The sequence below is a fragment of the Saccopteryx bilineata genome, chromosome 5 (genome assembly GCF_036850765.1).
Source record: "Saccopteryx bilineata isolate mSacBil1 chromosome 5, mSacBil1_pri_phased_curated, whole genome shotgun sequence".
NCBI lineage: Eukaryota > Metazoa > Chordata > Mammalia > Chiroptera > Emballonuridae > Saccopteryx > Saccopteryx bilineata.
Genome location: NC_089494.1, coordinates 115,861,647 through 115,887,162, shown reverse-complemented (window position 1 = coordinate 115,887,162; position 25,516 = coordinate 115,861,647). Strand labels below are relative to the sequence as shown.

The 25,516-nt window shown below is 38.3% G+C and overlaps 1 protein-coding gene across 9 annotated transcripts in view; it reads right to left on the bottom strand.

Moving 5' to 3' along the window:
- The window catches only part of EPB41L5 (erythrocyte membrane protein band 4.1 like 5), a 133,856-nt gene that overhangs the window by 36,205 nt on the left and 72,135 nt on the right, over positions 1–25,516 (bottom strand). For 8 of the 9 annotated variants that reach the window (XM_066233170.1, XM_066233171.1, XM_066233173.1 and 5 more), the window contains exon 17: positions 4,192–4,355. In XM_066233170.1, the coding sequence (XP_066089267.1) occupies positions 4,192–4,355 (164 nt within the window). Of the gene's footprint in view, positions 1–4,191; positions 4,356–23,021; positions 24,351–25,516 lie in introns of those variants that run through there. The other variant, XM_066233179.1, reaches the window with a different exon arrangement.

Genomic DNA, 25,516 nt, shown 5'->3' with positions numbered 1-25,516 from the left:
GTCTCCCTCCCTTCCTCTCTTTGTTTATCAATCAATTAAAAAATAAAAGAGTTAACCTAAACAGAAACATTGGCCTATATCTGCACCTCTTCTAAAAAGCCATTAGAAATAGAATCTCAACAGCATGTGTGGTTAAAAAGGCTCACTAGTCAAGAGTCAAAGAAAAGGCAGAGATCACCTGCCACATGGTCCTTTCTTCCAAAATCACAACCCAAGCTCCTCCTGCCAAACCTCAGTACTTTATCATTTTATTTCCTTGGCCCTGAATACAACTAGTGCTCCATTTATGACCACGATTGGTTCTGACAGACCAGTCGTAATATGATTTGGTCGTAAGTTGAGTAGGCTGTATGTACAGTACTGTGAAATGATGTTATAAAAATGGACTTAATGGTGTCTGCTTTTGAATTTGATCTTCCATCCAAATATATAGCAATTTCTCCATTTCGTGGATGGGCCCGCTTCGTTGCTTTGTTATAACTGTTGATTGCATGGGTGCAAAACCTTTCACAGCTTCACGAATTCTTTCTTTATCTTTCAAAATCATCGACACAGTAGAGTGTGATAACTTCGTATCACATGCGATCACATTCACTTTCTCTCCTCCTTCGTACTGCTTAATTACCTTCATTTTCATGTCGAGATCGATGGCCTTTCTTTCCTTCTTGGCAGGCTGAGGCGTAGACAAAGACAATTTCCTCTTAGTAGACATCTTGGGAGGGGTTTGATGAAAAATATCCAAGACACAAAACACAAATTGCTGTACTGAGTCTGGGATAACAGTTGAAATGGTGCACGCCGAGATGGTAGTGCTGCTGGAAGCTGGTCCGCACTGTCATACGCCCAGCTGGGCAACGCTTGTGAGGCCAGATGCAGAGCAGTTGTGGCTAGCGATTATGGTCATAAAGTAAAGTCAAATGGTCGTAAGTCGATCAATACCTGTATACACAGCCTGAAACTAAACTATGTGGTTTATCAGTTAACTATTATTAACTGATGAAGGTCATACATTTATTCATTCACTGATCCAACACAGTACATATTGGTAACATAAGGTGTCATGCAGGACAGCATTTTGTCTTCATTATGTTCAATCTTAGCTGTAAAACATTATAAATGAAGTCCTCTAACCACCAAAAAGATAATACATTAATCACAAATTCAGCTTTAAATGAACTCTATTTAAATTAACCACTCTATAATACTCTTACAAAGGGACTAATTTGGTATGAGTTGGAATTTTTACACAGTCACTTGACAAAAAGTGTTGAATACCTAAAAATTTCTATGTAATCAGGTAGGAGAGAGAGAAAAATTGAAGTCATTTTCTCTAGGTCAAGGGGATCATCTAAAAGTGTCCATTAACTCAGTGGCTGTCTCTCTTGGCTGAACATTAAAATCAGATGTGGAGCTTTTAAGTAATATTGATTCCCAAAGGTAAACTCAAGACAGTAATATAAGAATTTCTGGAGGTAGTTTCCTGGCACTGGTAGTTTTTAAAACTCTCCAAGTGATGAGAATCACTGATTCAACACTGATCTCAAAATCTTCCATACTCTTTTACTTAACTGCCATCTCTTGGTTTTCTTATGCTTTAAATTAGTTGATATACTAATTTTTTTACTATTATTATTAAGTGAGAGGTGGGGAGGCAGAGAGACAGACTCCTGCATGCACCCTAACCAGGATCCACCCGGCAAGCCTCCTACCTGGCAATGCAGTGCCCATCTGGGGCTATTGCTCCATTGCTCAGCAAACAAGCTATTTTAGCACCTGAGGCAAGGCCAAGGAGCCATCCTCAGTGCCCAGGGCCAACTTGCTTGAGCAATTCAAGCCATGGCTGAGGGAGGAAAAGAGAGAATGAGAGAGAAATAGAGAGAGAGAGAGAAGGGGGGTGGAGAAGCAGATGATCACTTCTCCTGTGTGCCCTGACCTGGAATCAAACCCAGGACTTCCACACGCTGGACCAATGCCCTACTGCTGAGCCAACCAGCCAAGCCCTGAGATACTAAATTTTAACATGATGATATTGAGAACACAAATGCTTTAGCTTATGCTGATAAATTAATACTGCTGGGCTTGGGGGTGGGGGTGGTTGTTATTGAAATAAAGTCTTCTTCTGCTACATCTGTTTGGCCAAGGAATATCCTGAGATTGTAGGATAGACTTTTTTAAAAAGTTACTATTTACAACTACTCAGCTTACGTGAATCAGGATTTTCACTTTACAACCAAAAGAAAATAAAGAATAAATTGGATACTAAGATTCTAAAACCTTAATTCTTAACATCAAAGCACTCAATTTTTATTGACTTTGAGCAAATCATATAAATCTGTACTGAGCCTTATTAATAAAACCCTCACACTATGCAAGAATTTCTTCTGTCACAACTTCAACAGCATTTAAGCTCCGCTTGCATACTTACTTACTGTTAGGTACCTATTTTTTATATATGGCCAAAAAAATTTTTTTAAAAGTTCATTGCTAAGCCCTGACCAGGTAACTCAGTTAGTTAGAGTATCATCCCAATATGCCAAGGCTTCAGGTTCAATCCCCACCCATCCCCACTCCCAGTGGGGGCACATACAAGAATCAACCAATGAATACATAAATAAATGGAACAGCAAATCAATGTTTCTCTCTCTCAAATCAATAAATTAAAAAAAATTTTTAATTCTTTCCTCTACCAATTCCAAATTTGCTTCCCTATACTTTCAAATCACTGGTCCAGAATTTACCAACAAAGCTTCAAAAAATAAATTTTTTAGTATATGAGGCTTTCAAATATTTGAAGAGTTATTACATCCCATTTGACCTTTCTTTCCTAGGCACACCTAGATCATTCTACCATGTTCCCCCAAACCAATACAATTTCCTAGAAAGTTATGTACAAAAATAAACACTGTTTGGTAATATACCACTATTGTAGCACTGAAAAAAAACTTTTAAAATTCATATAATGGACATAAATGGAAAGAAAATAAAATCAATACTGCCATCTCTATAATGGAGACTATTTTTATTTTACCCCTGGAAAATACTCCATATTAAGCTAGTCTTGCTTCTAGTTGAGTCTATATTCTGATGGCCTTGGCTTCTTGTCTTACATCTAGTGAAAAAGAGTGATCATAGCTAACAAAAGGTACAGTCCAGGATGGGGAAAATAACCAAAAGAAATTATGGCAAAGAAAGTACAACACAAATAGTTATGGAGAATGTTTCTTAATCCAATAACTACTACTTTTAAAATAAAATTAGAACATTATTCTGAAATTACCTACCAACATAATAAGTCAAAGTTAATTTTTGTTTCTTTGACCTCAGATTTATAAGCACAATTCAAATATGGCAGATGTCAATAAGAACATAAAACTTTGAACATATCAGACAACAAACTTTTAATGCCACTTAACCAGTAGTATGTCTGTATGTTCCATCAACCAGAAGCACTGTGTAACTTTTCATTAACATTTCCTACCTAAATTACTAAATACGACTGCTGTATTCTATATTCTTCAGACACAACAACATACTCAATGGCAATAAACTGGGATGTTTACAGATAGTGTCTAATTTTAGTGGAAGAAATCAAAATTGACAAGAGCCACATGAATATGAGCTGCTTATAAATACACATTACAACAAGATTCAATAGAAAGCTTCTGTTTAAAGACAATTTATAGTTTAATATCAAACCAAACTCACAAATACATAGAAATTTCCAATGTGCAATTTATTACTTCCTTTTAACTTTTGAACAAAGTTAAGAAAAGCAGCTTTCCAGATTATTTCTTTTTCTTTGTGGGTGTGCAACAACAGTCCTCACTAAAAACAAAATACTTCCTAGGAAATAATGGAATGTCCAAATATTTATTCAATCCTGTGCCCTAAAAGTCTTTAAAGAAACATTTTCTCTTAATTTTCACTCAAAAAACAAAGTGAAAAAAAGCACGTTTGAAAATTCATAAATACTTAATGACTTATAAATTATACAAATGTTTAATAGCCTCAATTATGCAATCTTAAATATTTCAATGGACCCTTAAGCCAAAAGAGACAAGAAGGCATAACTATTTTACATTTTAAAATTCAACTAGTATTATATTCTTGGAGGAACTGACTGAAATAGCTCGTTTCAAAGGGAGGTAAAATAAAAAGGTGTCATTGATGTTATACAGAACATTTACTTACTCCTGTCTTCAACTTCAGGTTCCTCTAATCCAGTTTGCCTGGTGGTTGTGTTAATCTCATCTGGTGACTGCCATGTCTCCACAGTGTCAGGTGCCCCAGTTGCATCATCAATGGTTGTTTCCAATAAGGCTGGACTATCTAGCAAATCAATATTCAGAGGCAAGCTGTAAAGGTAACAGAAAATTTACTTAGACCAAGAAATTTATCATTAAAAAGAATTTAAAACAGTAACAAAAAACTTTGTTGCAAAATTATTCATGTACAAGTTCATATGCCAACTAGTTTATTCATCTGTCACAACCTTTTGGTCAGACTTTGTTCCAGCCAAGACAGCGTAAACGGCACTGGATTTAACTTCCTACTTGAAATAACCTAACAGGAGAGAAAAACTGTTTCCAAGACATTAGACCTCAAAAAAAAAAAAAAAAAAAAAGGAGCATAGGTTTTAAAATTTGGGAAACAAAGGAGATGAGCACTATCATTGCCTTGAGAGAATTTCCATGCCATGGTGCAGAGAGGGAGAAATGAGGCAAAGCACAGAGGACTCCCTTAACCTTCTCCTCAATTAAGAAGATGAGGCTGAGAGTCCAAGGAGTCCATAGTTTATAGGGGAGAGTACTAGACAGGAGAGAGCAGCACTTGAAGTAGGAAATCCTAGATCTGCAGAAAGTTCCCCTTTAAAGTATTCAGCAAAGTTCTGATCAGAGAATATGTAAGGAAATCCTGAGACTAGGGGAAGAACCATCCAAAAGGATTTCCTCCTTCCCTTTGACTTGGGAAAGAAAGTACTAGTGGTACTTACACGGGTCCACAGTGCCTGTTTCCATACAGTAAAAACATAATTCACAGGGCATTGAGTATTCTTGCCTCAGTAGCGAAAAATAATTAACTCAGACTGAGCGTGGCAACAGGCCTACCTAGCACATCATACAAGAAAGGCCTCAAAGAATCAAACTGTTTATAAGTAACTTAACTGCATTCCAAAACAAAGCTCAAGACTTAGAGGAATATAAAATTAACTAGCATCAGGCAGGAAAGTTAAATTTGTTAGGTGAAGAACTTGGTAGAATGTAGGCATCCACTCAGATTACCAGGAATGCAAAGAGGCAGAAAAAGACATCCCATACTAAAGAGAATAATAATCAATCAATAGAAAGAAACTGATGTTAGAATTAGCAGAGAACATTAAATAGTTATTATAACTGTATTCCACATGATCAAAAGTTAAGCAGAGACATGGAAGATATAAAAAAAAAGACCCAAATAAAACTTCTAGAAGTGAAAACTCCACAAATATCTGAGATGTAAAATACATTAGATGGGATTGACAGCAGATAAAATATTAAATAATATCCTAAACTTGAATGCACAGCAACAGAAACTATTCAAAACAAAACATGCCAAGAAAAAGAATACCCTAAAATGAAAAAAATATCTTTTAGCTGTAGGACAACTTCAAACAGCCTACTGTGTGGATAATTGGAGCTCCAAAGTAAAGGTGAGACAAAACAAATGTTTAAAGAAATAACTGCTGAGGCTCTGGCCAGTTGGCTCAGTGGTAGAGCATAGGCCTGGCATGTGGATATCCCAGGTTTGATTCCCGGCCAGGGCACACAGAAGAAGCGCCCATCTGCTTCTCTACCCCTCCCCCTCTTGGTACTCTCTCTTTTTCTCCTGAATCCATGGCTTGATTGGAGAGAGTTGGCCCTAGGCCCTGAGGATGGCTCCATGACCTCTGCCTTAGGCACTAAGAAGAGCTCAGTTGCTGAGCGACAGAGCAACAAACCCAGACAGGCAGAGCATGGCCTGGTAGGGTGTTGCTGGGTGGAACCTAGTCAGGGTACATGTGGGAGACTGTCTCTGCCTCCCCTCCTCTCACTTTATAAAAAAATAAATAAAATAAGTTGCTGATGTATTTCCAAACTTGATGAAAACTAGAAGCCCACAGATCCAAGAATCTCAAAAAATCATAAACACAAGAATGTGAAGAAAACTACAGCAAAGCATATCATAATCAAACTGCTTAAAACTAATGATAAAAAAGACAATCTTGGACCTGTGGTGGCGCAGTGGATAAAGCATCGACCTGGAAATGCTGAGGTCGCCGGTTCGAAACCCTGGGCTTGCCTGGTCAAGGCACATATAGAAGTTGATGCTTCCAGCTCCTCCCCCCTTCTCTCTCTCTCTCTCTCTCCTCTCTCTCTCTCTGTCTCTCCCTCTCTTCTCTAAAAATGAATAAATAAAAAATTTAAAAAAAGACAATCTTAAAAGCAACCAAATATATCATATGTTCAAATAAGTGAAGCTAAGAATGACAGCTGATCTCTCATCAGAAACAATGCAAAGTGGAGGACAGTGGAGGAACACCTTGAAAGCACTGAAAGAAAAAAAAGCTACCAACCAAAATTTTACAGCCAGCAAAAAAAGCTTTGAAAAGCAAAGAAAAACCTAGGTATATAGAAAAAAGTGGTGGTGGTGAAACAGACAGAAAGATAATGAAAACAAATACCCACACAAAAATGTGTACATAAATAATCATAGCAGCCCTGGCCGGTTGGCTCAGCGGTAGAGCGTCGGCCTAGCGTGCGGAGGACCCAGGTTCGATTCCCGGCCAGGGCACACAGGAGAAGCGCCCATTTTGCTTCTCCACCGCTCCGCCGCACTTTCCTCTCTGTCTCTCTCTTCCCCTCCCGCAGCCAAGGCTCCATTGGAGCAAAGATGGCCCGGGCGCTGGGGATGGCTCTGTGGCCTCTGCCTCAGGCGCTAGAGTGGCTCTGGTCGCCAACATGGCGACGCCCAGGAAGGGCAGAGCATCGCCCCCTGGTGGGCAGAGCGTCGCCCCATGGTGGGCGTGCCGGGTGGATCCCGGTCGGGCGCATGCGGGAGTCTGTCTGACTGTCTCTCCCTGTTTCCAGCTTCAGAAAAATGAAATAAATAAATAAATAAATAATCATAGCAACATTATTTATAATAGCCAAATGTGAAAACAGCCCAAATATCCATTCACTGAGGAATGAATAAATAAAAGGTGATATATTGATAGGAAACAATAAATGGAATAAAGTACTGACATATGCTATGACATAAATGACACTTGAAAACATGTTAAGGAAAGAAATCCAGACACAAAATATCACATACTGTTTAAGTATATTTATATGAAATGTCCAGACTTGGCAAATCCATAAAGACAGAAAGATCTGTGGCTGCCACGGGCAAGAGGTGGTGTCAGGGAATAATGGGGATTGACTGCTGTGGTGTAAGGTCTAAAATTAAGATTCAATATTAAGTGCTATTGACTTCTTTGAGCCTTATAGGGCCCCAAAAGGACTAAGCACGAGTTCCCCTGGTCTCACCAGACATGTCCCCCTCAATCCAATGAAAAAGTTTCTCCATCCAGCTAGTTCTGCTATCAACTGTGCCAGCTGCATTCTACCAGGTTCTTAACCTAACAAATTTCACTTCCCTGCCAGCCTATAAAATTATTCAAACAGGCCAGTTACATCCTCTGGTGGGAACCAGGGGTCACCTCATCTTCCTGCTATTATAAAGCCTGCCTCCCACAGACCATGTTTGTTCACTCTGCTCCCAAGAGAAACACTCATGTGGCCCTATATGTTATGAAGTTTCCTCCTACCTTGAGCTTATGAGTATATGTGACCAATAAATTGCTGTCTATCACATCTGTCCAGTGTTGGGTGTCATGTGTTCAGCATCTTGTAGTATTTAGGGTCGGAGGTCCCTCCCTTACCAAAAGGGTGAATAGGGGGTGATCAGAACAACTGCTAATGGTTATAAGGTTTCCTTGAGGGGGGAGAAATAAAATGTTCTGAAATAAAATTGTGGTAACAGTTGCACAATCCTATGAATGTACTAAAAACACTGGATTTTCTACTTTACATGGATGAATGATATGGTATGTGAATTATGTCTTAAAAGCCATGAAAACAAAAGACAAAATAAAACACTGTCATTCATACAAAATAATTCATAACCAAAAGACGTGTATTAAAAAAATGTTAAAGGAAGACCTACAGGCAGAAGTAAAAAAAAAAAAAAAAAGTATTATGGGGTTTATAGCATATGTAAAATATTTGACAAATGATAGTAAAGAGGCTGGGAGAGGAGAAATAGAAGTACACTACTGGAAGGTTCTTACACTATACATGAAATGGTATAATATCCCTTGAAAGTAGACTGATAAGTTTAAAAAGCAACCATTAAAGTAAAACAAACAGTTATAGCTAAGTAGTGAAGAAAGGACATATTCAGAATTTTAAAAACTACTTGATTCATAAAAAAGAAGACAGAAAGGAAAAAGAAACATTTGGGACAAACAGAAAACAACAAAGTTATAGACTCAAACTAGATACCAATAATCACATTAAATGGAAATGGTCTAAACGTAACATTTTTTATCTTTATTGAATTTGTTGGGGTGACATTGCTTAATAAAATCACACAGGTTTCAGGTGTATTATTCTATAACACATCATCTGCATATGGCATTATGTGTTCACCACCCCACATCAGGTCTCCCTCCATTACCTTTAACCTCCTCCACCTCCCCAACCCCTTTCCCTCCTGCAATCCCACACTATCTGAGTCTATAAATTGTTTACTTTGTTAATCCCTTCGCATTTTTCATCCAGCCCTGTAACCTCTATCTACTCTGACAGCTGTCAGTCTGTTCTCTGTATCTATGGGTCAATATTGTTTGTTTTGTTCATTAAGTTCCATATATAAGTGAAGTCATATGGTACTTCCTTTTCTCTGAGTGGTTTACTTCACTTAGCATAATCATCTCCACGTCCATACATGCCATCACAAAAAGTAAGATTTTCTTCTTTTTTTATGGCCAATTAGTATGCCATTGTGTAAATACAGCTTTTTTTTTTTCTTTTGTATTTTTCTGAAGTTGGAAACGGGGAGGTCAGACAGACTCCCACATGCGCCCGACTGGGATCCACCCAGCATGCCCACCAGAGGGCGATGCTCTGCCTATCTGGAGCGTCGCTCTGTTGCAACCAGAGGCAACCTCTCTAGCGCTTGAGGCAGAGGCCACAGAGCCATCCTCAGCGCCCAGGCCAACTCTGTTTCAATGGAGCCTTGGCTGCGGGAGGGGAAGAGAGAGGTAGAGAAGAAGGAGAGGGAGAGGGTGGAGAAGCAGATGGGCGCTTCTCCTGTGTGCCCTGGCCAGGAATTGAACCTGGGACTCCTACACACCAGGCCGATGCTCTACCGCTGAGCCAACCAGCCAGGGCCGTAAATACAGCTTTTTTAATCCACTCATCTACTGGTGGGCACTTGGGCTGCTTCTAAATCTTGGCTATTGTAAATAATGCTGCAATGAACACAGAGTGCCTGTTCTTTGGAATTAGTGTTTTGTGTTTCTTTGGATATATTCCCAGGAGTGGTATACTGGGTCATAAGACAGTTCCATTTAAAATTTTTGAGTTAACTCCATACTGCTTTCCACAATGGCCGTACCAATCTGTATTCCCACCAATAGTATGAGGGTTCCCTTTTCTCCACATCCTCACCAACACTTGTTGACTTATTGATGACAGCCATTCTGACAAGTGTGAGATATCTGATTGTGGTTTTAATTTGCATTTCTCTGATGAATAGTGACCTTGAGCATCTTTTCACATATCTACTGTCCATCTGTATGTCTTAAATGTCTATTCAGGTCCACTGTCCATTTTTTAATTGGATTCTTTTGTGTTTGTGTTGAGTTGCATAAGTTATTTATAAATTTTGAATATTAACCTATGTATCATTGGTGAATGTTCTATCATTCAGTGAGTTGTCTTTTCATTTAGTTGACTGTTTCCTTTGCTGTTCATAAACTTTTCCCCATTTGTTTTTATTTCCCTTGCCTGAGGTGATAAATCAGAAAAATACTGCTCTAAGAAATGTCTGATATTTTATGGCCTATGTTTTCTTCTAGAATTTTTATTGTTTTGGGTCTAACATTTAAGACTAATCCATTTTGAGTTTATTCTTGTGTATGGTATAAAAAGGTGGAGCAGTACCAACCTTGCAGCCCTGGAATAAATCCCACTCGATCATGGTGTGTAATTTTTTAATGTATTGCTGTATCCAGTTTGCTAATATTTTGTTGAGGATTTTGGCATCTATGTTCATTAGGGATGCTGGCCTATAATTTTCTTAGCTTGCAGTGTCTTTATCTGATTTTGAAATTAGGATAGCCTCATATAAGCTTAGGAGTCTTCCTTCCTTTTGAATTTCTGGAAAACTTTGAGGAAAGGTCTTAGTTCTTTGAATGTTTGGTAGAACTCACCTGTGAAACCATCCAGTTAAGAAATTTTGTTTGTTGGAATTTTTCTGATCACTGCTTCAATTTTACTAGTTGTAATCTATTCAGATTCTCTGATTCTTCCTGATTGTTTTTGAAAGATTGTATGTTTCTAGAAATTTATTCATTTTGTCCAGATTGTCCAATTTGTTGGCATATAGTTGTTCACAGTATTTTCCTATAGTCCTTTGTATTTCTTTGGTATCAGTTGTTAATGCTCCTCTTTTGTTTCTGATTTTATTTCTATGGTTCCTCTTTCATTTTTTCTTTATGAGTCTCGTTAAAAGTACATCGATCTTGTTTATCTTTTCAAAGAACCAGCTCTTGGTTTCATTACTATTTTGTATTGTTATTTAACTCTATTTTATTTATTTCTGCTCTGAACTTTATTATTTCCTTTCTATTCACTTTGGGCTTTGTTATTCTTTTTCAAGTTTCTTTACGTGTAAAGTTAGGTTGAGATTTTTCTTGTTTCTTGAGATAGGCCTGTAATGCTGTGAATTTCTTAGAACTGCTTTCACTGTGTCCCACAGATTGGGTTGTTGTGCTCTCATTTTAACTTGTTTCAAGGCATCTTTTGATTTCTTCCTTGATCTCATTGTTAACCCATTCATTGTTTAATAACATTATTTAGCCTCTGTGTCTTTGTTTTTTGTTTTGTTTCTTGTGGTTGATTCCTAGTTTCATACTATTATGAAGATGCTTGATATGATCTCAATCTTATTAAGTTTACTGAGATTTGTTTTGTGTCCTAACATGTAGTCTATCATAGAAAATGTTCCAAATACACTTGAAAAAAAAGTATATTCTGCTGTTTTGAAGTGAAATGCTTTGAAGATAATTGAATCCAGCTGATCTAGTGTGTTGTTTCCTTACCGATTTTGTCTGAAAGATCTATTCATTGATATCATTAGTGTGTTAAAATCCATTACTATGACATGGATCTTACCTTCTTATCCATTCAGCTACCCTATGTCTTTTGATTGGAACATTTAAGTCATTTACATTTAAAGTAATTATTGATAAGTAATGTAGTTGTTGCCATTTTATTCTTTTAACCCTTTGAGTAGTACGAATGTTCATGTATGTCCTCGTGCCTCCTGACTATCCAGAGTACGACTGTACAAAATTTTTTATTTTAAACATGTGTAAAGTAACATTTAAAAAAGGCAAATGCATGTTTTTCTTGTCTCCATAAATTGGGTATCAAACATGATTTTAAGTAAATAAAACTGTAACTGGAACTAATTTCATTTTTTGAAAACAACAACAACTCACTCTTGGGGGTCAGTGAGCATGAAAAAACTCAATACTCAAAGGGTTAACTATGTTCCTCTCCCCCTCCTTCACAGGCCCATTTCTTATCATACTGGTTTGGTAGTACCAAACTCCTTATCTAGGAAGCTCTTTATTTATTCTTCAATTTTAAAAGATAGCCTTGCTGGGTAAAGCAGTCTTGGTTGTAGGTCCTTGTTTTTCATCACTTTGAGGATTTCGTGCCAACATCTCCTGGCCTGAATGTTTCTGTTGAGAAATCATCTGACAGTCTTATGAGAGCTACATTGTAAGTAACTTAACTGCTTTTCCCTTGCTGCTTTTAAGCACTTCTTTTTGTCTTTAACCTTTGCCATTTTAATTATGATGTGTCTTGATGTGGGCCTCTTTGAGTTCATCTTGTTTAGGACTCTCTGCACTTACTGGACTTGTGTGTCTTTTTCAGTCATTATGGCTTGAAAAAAGTTCTCAATTCTTTGCTCTGTCTCTTCTGTGGTACCCCTGATATGGATGTTTTTATGCTTCATGTTGTCCCAAAGGTCCTTTAAACTCTTCTCTTTATTTCTGCTGCTGATTGTTTTTCTACCTTGTCTTCCAAATCTGATTAGGTCCTCTGCTTCATCCAACCTACTCTTTATTCCTATTAGTGTATTCTTGATGTCAGTCACATAATATATTCATTTCTGACTATTCCTTTTTATGGTTTCTGTTCTCATGCTGTTGTTGAGCCTTCTTATAACCATTACATTAAACTCTATATCTGGTAATTTGCTTACCTCCATTTCATTTAGCTCTTTTTCTGGAGATGTCTCCTATTCTGTTAGTTGGGGCCTATTTTTTTTTTAATCTCCCCATTTTGCCTACCTCTTTGTGTTTGCTTCTGCATATTAGATAGATCTGCTATGACTTCCAATCTTTGTGGGATGTCCTTACATAGTAGGTGTCCTGTGGGACCTGGTGGTATCTCCTTGGTCACCTGAGCTGGGTGCTCCAGGAATGTCCCTTGTGTAAGTTATGTGGGTCCTGTAGTTGTAACTGGGTCTGCATTGCTATTGGCCTGTTTGTGCATGAGGCTGACCTTTGGGCTGGATGACTGTGAGGCTCAACCCCCAACAAAGAATGTGAGCTTCCATGCAGGTACTGACCACATGAAGTAGAATTCACCTCAGCAGGGTTACGTACCTGCCAATATCACCCTTTGGATATGCTGCTTGTGAAGGTTACTGAATCTGTCCACTGGATATGTTGATTCTGGGTCTCTAGTGAGGGACTCCAGTGTAGGACAATATCAGACACTGTCTCTGTCTGGCCCTTGGCAACCTGTTTGGAGCTACTAGCAATCCAATTTGTAGCTGCCTCTGCTGGGCAGGGGTGAGAGTGGGACTGGACCAAGCTGCATAGCAAGGCTGACTTTTATCAGAGCTGGGCCCACGGGCAGGACTGAAAAAGTCCCCAAGGTACCCCTAAATCTGCCTCCAGCTGCTTCTAAACTGCCACCTGCCTGTTAGACTCAGTTACTGAAAGAACATCTAGTGAAATTGGTAGGATCTAGCTAGTGGATTTCCCATAATGGGGAAGATGGTTGGTGTAGCATCCAACCCGGAGCCACACAACTCATTTAGACCCAAAATTTGCTCTGGCCTCAGCAATGCGAAGCCCCTAGAAGTCAGGCAAGTGGGGCCTCTGGAGACAGCAACAGGTGTTGCTGAAAGCCATGAGGGTAGTTCTATTGGGTCTCCTGTGAGGGAGAAGTACCAGTCAGGTCCATAGAAAAGTGGGGTAAATGGCTTCCACCCCAAAACCAGACAAATGATTCACTGACATTCATTGAGTCTGGTTAAACTTCTAAAACCTGGCCAAGGCAGTTGAATCTTCTGCAGGGTGAAGCAAGATACAATTCTGAGGGTGGGGAAATTGCTTTGCCCCAGGCCACAGGAAGTGGAGTGCTCCACCCAGGAAAGATAGCATCTGTAGTATTGGAGGATGACTCAGCACAGGGAACCTGGGAGCTGTCCCCCCCATGTCTCTCCCCAGAGCCATAAATCCAGTCTCTCTTCATGTGACTCTAGTCTGCTCAGCCCTCCTTCCACTGGAGCCCAGGATGAGTGTCTACAAACCAAATATCATGCATTGGCCATTTAAAAGTGTGCTTGTGTCTCTAGCTGTCTCTCCCTGGCGGGCAGAAACCTCACTGCTTTCCACAACTGAATGTTATGTGGGTACCTCTTACAGGCTTTGGTGCTCTGGGTTGGAGAGCCCAGCTTGGGGTTTAGGCCCCACTCTTCTCAGGGAACCCCCCAGACACAACTGAGATATCTCTCAGGAACCTTGGCCACCACAACATAGGAACATGGCTAGCCCTTCTCGCATCTCTTCCCTTCCTTCAAGTCTCAATGTGGCTTCTTCTGTGAACCCTTGGTTACAAGACTCCTCTTCAGCTAGTCTTCAGTTGGATATTCAGGATGACTGATTTTTAACCTAGCTGTAATTCCAGTTTGGTCCTGGGATGAGGTAAGTGTAGCTTTCACCTACTCTTCTGCCATCTTGATTTTCCATACTAATTTTTAAATACAAAGATTGTCCATTAAAGTTAAAAAATAATCCAATTATGTTCTCCCTATATAAAACACAGTTTAAATATAAAGAACCTGAGATTAAAAATAAAGGACAGAAGAACAGTACTTCAAATGAAGATGAGTATTTCATAAGAAATAAAGGGGTCATTTAATTAAGAGGACATAACAATCCCAAATACTTATAAACAATGACAGAGCTTCAAAATACATGAAGCCAAAAAAAGGAAGTGCAAAGAGTAATAGGCAAATCCATAATTATGGTTGAAGATTTCAACACTTCTTTCTCAATAGCTGATAGAACAAGCAGGCAGAAAATCACCAAGGATATATTAGACATGAACAATACTAACCATCATCTTTTCCTAACTGATGTTTGTAGAACACAAGACCAAAAACAGCAAAATACATTTTCCTCAAGTGCACTCAGAATAACCACTAACATAAACCATGTTCTGGGCCATAAAACAGACTTAATAAATTCAAAAGCATTCAAGTAATACAAAGTATGTATGTTCTTTGACCAAGACAGAATTAAATTAGAAGTCCAAAATAGAAAGAACCTTGGAAAAATCTCCAAATATTGGAATCTATTTAAAGCACTTCTAAATAGCCCCCAGATCAAAAAAGATATCGAAAGTAAACCAGAAAAGTATTTTGAATAAATGAAAATGGAAGCACAAAATATCCAAATTTATAGGAAGCTACTAAAAATATATTTAGAGAAATATTTATAGTACTAAAATCAATGATCTAAGATTACATTTAGATAAACTAGAAAAAGAAGAGCAAATTGAATACAAAAAAAAAGAGGATGGTAAGAAGTAATAAGGATTAAAGGGAGTAAAACGATAAAAAAAAAAGAATTAAACCAAAAGCTAGCTCAATATGATGACAGCTTCTAACTAACTGATAAGGGAAAAAAAGCAAATACACACCAACAGGAATGAACTCCTACAGATACTAAAACTGTGTAAGAGAATTTTATGAACTTTATGCCAACAAATTCAACAACTTAAGATGATATGGAAAAATTCCTTCAAAGACAAGAAAGTTCCAGAGCCTGCTTCAGAACAAATAGAAAACCTGAATAGATCCAAAGAGTAAATAAATTGAGTAAGGGATTTAAAATCTTCTCAAAATCATAAACTGGGCCCAGATGACCTCCTTGGTTAATTATATCAAATTTAAAAGAAGAAATAATGCTAATCTTCAACAAACTATTTCAGAAGTGGAAGAAGAGGCAACAGTCCTCCTCAAATCATACAAAGACATAACAAGAAATCAAGCCTGACCAGGTAGTGGCACAGTGGATAGAGCATTGACCTGGGATGCTAGGACCCAGGATTTGAAATCCCAAGGTTGACACTTGCACAAGGGCTCACCAGCTTGAGGGCAGGGTCACAGGCTTGAGTGCAGGATCACAGACATGACCCCATGGTTGCTGGCTTGAAGCAAAGGGTCCCTGGCTCAACTGGAGCATCCCTCCCCCCGCCCCAGTCAAGGCACATATGAGAAGCAATCAATGAACAATAGCCACAACTATGAGCTGATGTGTCTCATCTCTCTCCCTTCCTGTCTCTCTCTCTCTCACAAAAAAAAAATAAAGAAATAAAGAAAAAAAAAAGTTATGCTAAGACAAAGTCTAGGGGGTTAGGAACATAAGGAAAAACTAACAAAAGGAACAAAACACAATGGCTAGTGAGCTTAGTAAAAGTGAATGATGTCCTTATGCTACGTGAAGAAAGCATTTCATGAAGTAAGCAACTGTTTTGAATGCTAGTAACTTGACTGAAGATTGTGAGATCAGAAATGTAGAGGTCATTTGTGAACTGACAAAAGCTACTTTGGTGGAGTGATAGCATAACACTACCAAACCATGTAGAGCCTCTGAACACAATTAAGCAATACTGCTGCTGAAAACACTTTTCCATCTCTTGCAAAATTGTCATATAATATACTGATTTCATGAGAACATGACATTTAGTGCCACCTGCTGGAAAACTGTTATGAAATGTGATCACTGTCTTGAATGTGGCACTCTTATGCAGTGCACAGCCTGAACAGTTTATTAGCTTAGATGTCAGAAACAAAGTCTGATTAGAGTGGGTTCAAACAGTATAAAGAGAAGGCAGTAAGTACAGACAACTCTAATTACAAGGAGTTTAGCTATCAGTAGAACAAAGAAATGGTGGAACAATCACCAAAAGAGGTGGATTCAGGGAGGGTTTGTTTTGTGTTTTTTTTTAAATGATATGAGATATCACAGGCAGTATCTGTGCTGATGAGAATATTCTAGTAGAAGAAAAACTGATGGTAGAACTTCTGAATGAGTAGCTAAGAGTAAAGATCTCTGGACAGGTGGCGAAGTGTGCTTTCATCAAGACCATGAACAGTTGGAGAGCAGAGCATATATGACCAAATGGAGATAAGGTAGTTAAGATGGGTGTGTACAGAAGATCTCTTATGGTTGCTTATTTTCTCAAAAAAATACTGGAAGCAAGGTCATTAGCTGAAAGTGAGGAGTAAAGAGAGAGAAGTGAAGAGGTGACAGAGGTTTGAAAGAGGAGAAATAGGTGCCAGCACAGTGGGAGAATGACTAGATTAAGGAAATGTGATAGAATTTCAGGCAGCACTGAATGCCTACTTGAGCTTAGAAGCCTAAATTTAAAGTAAGACCACTCTACAACATTACATTTCACATTCACCATCTACTATACATTACATACATAGTAGAGTTGAATTAACCAGATGTGTACAACAGGGGAAGAGTCAAATATTTTGAGGCTATCGGAAGAGTCAAATATTTTGAGGCTATCTGCAAAGAATTATAAGTGATTATGTGTAAGGAAGTGAAGAACAAGGAGGTACTCCGGTAGGTAAACAACAAATAATGAGATGAATAAGAGTATCAATACATCATGCCCCAAATATTTCACTTAAAAAAATTCACAAAGATTGACCCAGGTCTCCTTACCAAACCCAAACTCCTCAATGCCTTTCCAACCTACTCAAATACCTTTAATTGCTTGTGCTCCAACAAATCTGTTAAGTTCTGATCAAAGTGTTGGCCTGGATATTCTGAGGAACCTGTATTTACCAGGTCTTTCTAAAGACTTTCAAAGATTTTGTTGATGGTGTCCCCAGAGAAAATTAATATAAGTTGTTAAACACAGGTCTTAACTCCAAACTCCTGGAGAGTTTATGATTAAATAATCCCTGAAGCTAATGGCCTTGTTATAAGAAACTCTTCTGTATATATCTAGGTATCTTACATCCTGGGAAGTTGTCCATAATTTCTGGCTAATTCCACAAAAAAAATCAGGCCAGCAATTATCTTCCAATTATCATCTCATACATTTCATTCTTTTCCTTTACTCCACTCCTAATAATTTAAAATATTATTCATTTTATTAACAATAATCAGTTATTAGTAAACTATACCTTTATTAAGGAATTTGAAACTTAACAAATCCTAACCATACACTGGTATATCTCATTTCTTCATTAGAATTAATTAAAAACAAAACTTATAAGAATTCTTTCGACAACAAAAAATAAGGTCTGCAGCTGCTGAACCTGTTTTTAAGGGGAGGATGTATAGGTTGATTACACCACTAAGGCAATCTTCAGTCACACTCCTTGGAGAATGTTGTTCTCCGAGTCAGATACCTCTTCTCCATGCCAGTATAAACAAAATGTTGGCCAGTTTTCAGGAACAAAATATAAAAAGTTCACTCAACCATTACTACCTAGAATTAAGGCCACAGCTTTGTTAGGAACATAGAGGCTTAAATAATTTCTAATAAACATTTGTGAGAACAGTCCCTTCAGGAAAAACAGGACCACTTGTTTCCATGTTTCAGTATAAAAATAAAGATGTGTCATTAAAAAAGGCCACAAAAGCCCAGGCCAGTTAGCTCAGTTGGTTAAGAGCATCACCCCGAAACAACATGGTTGCGGGTTCAATCCCTGGTCAGGGCACACATGGAAGCAACCAATGAATGCAACTGAGTGAAACAACAAAAGAATGCTTTCCTTGGCGGGATAGCTCAGTTGGTTGGAGCGCTGTCCCGAATTATGGAGGCTGCCAGTTTGATTCCCTGGTCAGGGCACTTAGAAGAATAGCTTGATGATCCCCTCTCTCCCTCCCTACCTCTCTCCCTCAAAAAAAAAAGACCACAAATTTTTTTCCTTCCAATTTCTTTTGAAATTTTCTCTTCAGGAATTGTCTAAGAAAGCTAATACAGTATAACAATCCTCCCCACCAGCCCAAAGAGCTCAAAGCAGCTAACATTTATTACACATTAGCAATGGTTAAGAATTGGAGAAAAAAATGAAGCTAAATAACACACTTTCTATTGAAAGTGACATGCTTTGTATCCTAGAGTCATTACCACCAAGGTTAATGTCAACTGAGCAAGATAAAATTCTCACAATGATTTCATGTGACTAAAGTAAAAGTTAACATATGAATAGAGGATAAGAAGTTTTTATGTTCTTTAAAAAAAGGAGCTGAGGAAGTATACTATACCTAAATTCACGTAATTCAGAGTATCTAGAAAAGATGACAAATCACATTTTATAAATGAAACAGAGGCAGAGAGAGAGAGACACAGAAACAGGTTTCCGCACCTCAAAAGTACCTTCAAATTCTATTTCTCTATGTAAAAGCATCTCATATGCAAACATTCACAATAATCCCAGGAGCAAGGAATAATTTATATTAAATTGTGGTATAATTTATATTAAAACATAGGAAGTATGTAGTGGTCAAGAGATTGTTATTGGTGCAAGATGATTTATTTTTGCAAACCCATGTATATTGCAAAGACCTACATACAAAGAATACAAAACACATTTATAAACTTGATACTATTTTCAAACCCAATATTTAAAGAAAGACTAAGACAAAAAATTAATGGACTTGCAAGCAATGAACTATGTTTTAGAAATGAAGAATATGTCCCAACCAAAACAGTTAAAGTGCCATGGTTCAAATGATGACTGCTTCCACCAAAAAAGAATGTTGCACTAACATGGGACAATCAATCATCTCCCAGCTTTTTCAGTTTACATCTGTGAATACATATAGAAGTAAAAGGGATCCAAGTTGAGGATTATTCTTCTTGTGCCTGTGAAGCCAATCATCTCCACAACTTCCTTCCTCCCCAAACCCAGACACCATATTCCTCCACTCCTTACCCACTTCATTCATTTTCCTGTTTTGGCAAAAAGGAAAGATAAAATGCATGACATCAGGACATGTAAAGTGACAAAGCAAGGTTGATAAAATAACAAAGTAAATATGCAAAAATCTAGGAAATAAGAGAAACTACCATAAAGTTCAGCTAATTGTTTTATCCCATTAAATAAGCTGCCTGCCCATCCTCCACTGAAGAGATACTTCACTTTTATATCCTGACATATTTACAGGGCACCTATTACATCATGAACAATGTTAACAAAAAATTCACCCAACTGCATATCATTTTCTGGGTCAACATTTTAAATAAATTAAAAAGCCCGGCACCAAAAGGATGATTTAAATTTTACTAATGATATTATAATATTAGAATGTTTGTATACTGTCTGCTTTTTAAAATATAGACATATTACATACATGGTAGGACAGTTTTTTCTTTAAATTCATTTAAAAGTATACTGGTGATTACCCTATCAAGGTAAGAAAGGTTAATTATAATTAGAAATAGATAAATGCCTTTTAAGTGTTTTTACTAGCAAAATAAATAATGATCTTTTTAAAAAGCTTATTTATTTTCATGTATGAAGGTCACTACCTTTGTTGTGTTTCTGTAAGTTTTCCTCTCTATAACCATTAGGTTGAAAGATAACCAACCTAATGTAAGATGTGAAAATTAATTATGTTAAATAAAATTAGCCAAGGCATGAAGGTGAGTCACATGCCTCAAGTTCTGTGGTGATGGCTCCTTCTGATCAGAAGGATAGTAACCAGGTAGTAAGGTGCTTCTGGAAGAGAGTAATGTCCTAATCTAGGATGTATGACCACTGACCTCTTAAACGCAATAAAATGCAGAGTATAAATATGTTAATGACTATTTAATTTAGGCTGAGCCACCTATTCTTTCTTTTTTTGTGTGTGTATTTTTCTGAAGCTGGAAACGGGGAGAGACAGTCAGACAGACTCCCACATGCGCCGACCGGGATCCACCCGGCACGCCCACCAGGGGCGACGCTCTGCCCACCAGAGGGCGATGCTCTGCCCCTCTGGGGTGTCGCTCTGCCACGACCAGAGCCACTCTAGCGCCTGGGGCAGAGGCCAAGGAGCCATCCCCAGCACCCGGGCCATCTTTGCTCCAATGGAGCCTTGGCTGCAGGAGGGGAAGAGAGAGACAGAGAGGAAGGGGGGGCTGGAGAAGCAAATGGGTGCTTCTCCTATGTCCCCTGGCCGGGAATCGAACCCAGGTCCCCCGCACGCCAGGCCGACGCTCTACCACTGAGCCAATCGGCCAGGGCCTATTCTTTCTTCATAGCTCTAGAAACATGAATATCCATCTTGAAAACATCAGTAGCTAGAAGTATTCACAACATCTGGTATGAAATCCTGGAGCATATGGGAACTTCTGCAACACACACAAGTTTGATTCTACTACCACCTAGTTATAGCCTTTCACTCTCCTCAACCTTTTTGCTGCATTCTCTCCCTATCATCCCTCCAACCGTTTCTATTATCAGGAATTTACAAATGAACTATCATGTAATAAGGTTTTCAAAGAAAGAAAAACCATGATGGATTTATCAATCATTAAATGTAACAATACTGATTAACTCAAATTTTAAGTATAGAAATCACCATTTTAAACTTAAATTGAAGATCTTAATCTTCAATTACAATCCTCTCATATTTCCCAAAGTTAGGATTCTGCTAAGAATACTGTCAGATTGACCCTCAGATTTCAATATTAATTTCAAAGTGAGAGAAGTTAATTTAAGCCTTGGGACTTTCTAAAAGACCAGAAAAACTTTGTTATTATGCCTATCGTTTCTATTCTAGAAATGGTAGCTTCTTTTCATATTAAACCCATGAAGTCTTTTCTTGCATGGCACAAACCAGGGTTTCTGTGCTTAAAATGTTACAATTCAAATTCCTTTCTTTTAAGAAAGAAATCCGCATCAACAGTACTTAACAATTATAATCTTAACTTCGTAAAGTCTAAAATAACATACACTAGTGGCCATTTTAAAGTACACTAAGCAATGACAGACTTATGCAGTCGGGAGCTGGGCTAGTTAAGATATGGATCTGTTCATCTTTACAGGATGCACTAAAGAATACTTTCAGGGCCGTGGCTGGTCGGGTCAGTGGTAGAGTGTCAGCCTGATGTGTGGATGTACCAGATTCAATTCCCAGTCAGGGCACACAGAAGAAGTGCCCTCTGGTTCTCCACCCCTTTGCCTCTCGCTTCTGTCTCTCTTTTTTCCTCCTGTAGCCGTGGCTCGACTAGAGCAAGTTGGCCCAAAATGCTGAGTATGGCTCCATGGCCTCTACCTCAGGCTCTAAGAAGAGCTCAGTTGCTGTACAACGAAGCAATGCCCCAGATGGGCAGAGCATCACGCCCTAGTGGGCTTGCTGGGTAGATCCTGGTCAGGGTGCATGTGGGAGTCTGTCTCTGCCTCCCCTACTCTCGCTGAATAAAAAAAATACTTTCACCATCCATGTCTCATATATATATGATTGTGATAAACTCACAGTCTGAAACCTGCTTATAAATTTCATTACCTAAATATTTACTTCTCCTAACTTATGCCTTTTATTAACAAGTTATCTTATATTTGGAAACATCAGGCCACTAATAAAGCTCCTAGCAGAGAGGGATAAGACTGACCTCTGAGGTGAGCAGATGGTAAACCAGTCAGGCTGTTTATAATGAAGTTTCATTATCGTGAGGTATTATAAACTCTCAAATTATAACGTATCTTCAAATTACTACCTACATAGTTTAAGTTTGAAAATTTTGTTAACATTTTAAAAAACTGTATAAAAACCCCAAAATGCCTCCCTTACATCAGTTCCCATTAAATCAGAAATGTACATTTTCCTGCTAATTTGCCTCAATGAATTATACCAAAGAGCGTGGATAATTACATTCTGAAGTTCCTTAAGAACCAAAAACAGTAATATATCCAATTCATTCAAAAATGATGTAGTTTTGGCTTCAAAATTTTATTTTAAAAGTTGCACAGGGCCAGATTATGAGGGTATTACAAATGGCTTTTTTTTTTTTTTTTGTATTTTTCTGAAGCTGGAAATGGGGAGAGACAGTCAGACAGACTCCCGCATGCGCCCGACCGGGATCCACCCGGCACACCCACCAGGGGCGACGCTCTGCCCACCAGGGGGCGATGCTCTGCCCCTCTGGGGCATCGCTCTGCCACGACCAGAGCCACTCTAGCGCCTGGGGCAGAGGCCAAGGAGCCATCCCCAGCGCAGCGCTCGGGCCATCTTTGCTCCAATGGAGCCTTGGCTGCGGGAGGGGAAGAGAGAGACAGAGAGGAAGGAGGGGGGGTGGAGAAGCAAATGGGCGCTTCTCCTATGTGCCCTGGCCGGGAATCGAACCCGGGTCCCCCACACGCCAGGCCGACGCTCTACCGCTGAGCCAACCGGCCAGGGCCACGTCTTTTTTTAAAAAAAAAAAGATTTTTTTATTTATTCATTTGAGAGAGGAGAGAGAGAGAGAAGGGAGACACAAGGGGGGAGGAGCAGGAAGCATCAACTCCCGTATGTGCCTTGACCGGGTAAGCCCAGGGTTTTGAACCTGCAACCTCGGTGCTCCCGGACAAGGCTTTATCCACTGCGCCACCACAGGTCAGGCACAAACGTAAGAAATCTAATCCGATGCATGAGAAAAGAGAAAATTGGAAAGACAAAAGTAAATAAATGTTCCACTTTGTACAACCATTCAGTAGTAATGAGACCATTCAGCTAACCATTGGTTAACCAGTTAATCATGCAAAAGTAACCATTCAGATTTCCCTCTCTGTGAGTCGCATTATTAATGTAATTTCTAGAACATCTGGTAAATTAAAATATTTGTGTTTATTAAAAAGTGTTTTTGGCCCTAGCTGTTTAGCTCAGTTGGTTAGACCATGTCCCTACCCCCCAGCCCCATGTTAAGGTTGTGGATTTGACCCTAGGTCAGAGCACATATAAGAATCAAACAATGAATGCATAAATAAGTGAAACAACAAATTAATATTTCTCTCTTTCCCTCTAAAATCAATAAATTTAAAAAAAAGTTTTTGGTGAAATATTAAATTAATTAAAAGTATAAAACCTTAGGCACTTAACTGAAATTAAGGGTCACTTTTGAAAAAAAAAATTCACTAAAGACTGATACTTCATGCCAGGATATTATTCCTTCTGAGTGTGCTTTTAGTGTGTCTGATTTTTTAACCTCAATTGAGTTGGATGGCATGGGGTGGGGTAAAAATAGGCTGTGTGTTCACAAACACAAATCTTCTCTTGGATATCTTATAAGTGGCATGTTAACATGTTAAATCATTAAAAACCTTTCCAAAATTACAGTGATATATACATACACTTTCAACACAAAAACATTTGTCATTATCACTGATGGCATGTAGCTTCTGCAGATCCTTTTCCCTTTCACAGAATTCAATTACAAACACAATTACATAACTAGTGACTCAGTATGAAATAACTTCTCCCAGATTCTCCTAATGTAATCAATCCTTTATAAACACTAGAGAACGTGTACCATCAACTTTCATGACAAAGAGTCCCGATGCCTAAGAGGCTCATTGCTCATATATCAGTCATGGCTGCATGGCTGGGAAAATGAACATCATGATGGACTCCTGCATTCTTCACATTGTGCTCATGGACAAAGTCAGTGTAGTTTCTATGTACAGGCTGGGGCGGGGACAAGGCCCTGGTGTTCCACTGGTTTCCACCACGTTGACAGCAGTCACTGGCAGCATAGAGCCTGGATGGTTGGGGAGTGGGGGGGAGCACAGTTAGTGAACAGGAATAGGAGAAAATTGATGTGTAAGAGGTAATAAAAGAGAAAGACAATGTGACCAGCATGCACCACTGCTAAAAGTAGTTATCAACATCTCCATGCAAGCACATTCAAGAATAACAAAGGTGGGGATATCCCACAAAGTTACATGTAATGGAAAATGTTATGTTTAAGAACAATCTGGTAAATGAATTAAATAAAGAGGAGATTCACAGAGAGCAAGACACTCTGTATCTTTTCCTGATGTTGCTACCAAAATTAAGGCAGAAATGTTTGAGGTTCTAATGAGAAAAAAATATATTCATAATCTCAATTCAAATATTTGATAAGACAATTCTACATAAGGACAAAGGCACATAAAAAAGGGGCAACTTTGAAAAATATTCCCCAAATTAAGTGACTACAAAACTGAAATCCAGAAAATAAAGTTCAGAATGAGTATTTTTTTTTTAAATCTACCCTCAGAGGCTATTTAATTTTACATGAATGTTCCCAGTGAACAATAGAGAACCACTGTTCCTTCTATAATCGAAGTTCACAGGAGCTCAGAATGAAATTCAACAAATATAGATAATGTAATGATTGTAAACCCCCTCCCTTCCAAGGAATAGTTTAATAAGCGTATTAGGTGCCTTTAACACAGTGCTGTAAAGCAGGCCTACAGAGCTATGAAAGTGCAACATGCATATAATTAGTTCCTGATTAGAAATTATTCCAGTCCTCCAGTAGAAAGAAAATATTTGCCAAGGTTCAGAAAATCAAGGTTTTATGACATGGCAAAAAGGCCAGCACATATTTAATATAATTATAAAGAAAAAAATACCACCCCAATTATAAAAGGTATCTAAGGATAGATATTTAAATATGGTATTTTTCTAACTCAACCAAAACATAAATATTCACCATTTTTCTTAAGAAAACTAAAAAAAAATTGGCTAACACTAACACAATTTCTCAGAACAAACTTGGAAGTCTTTTTTTTACAACAAAATCATCTTTCCTTCAACTGAAATACAATTTGTTCATCAGATCAAACCCATAAAATTCATGACCCTTAATATAGGATCTCTGAAAATTTAGGACAATAAATTAGGTTTATATTCTCCTCTATATATGTAGATTTTCCAAAT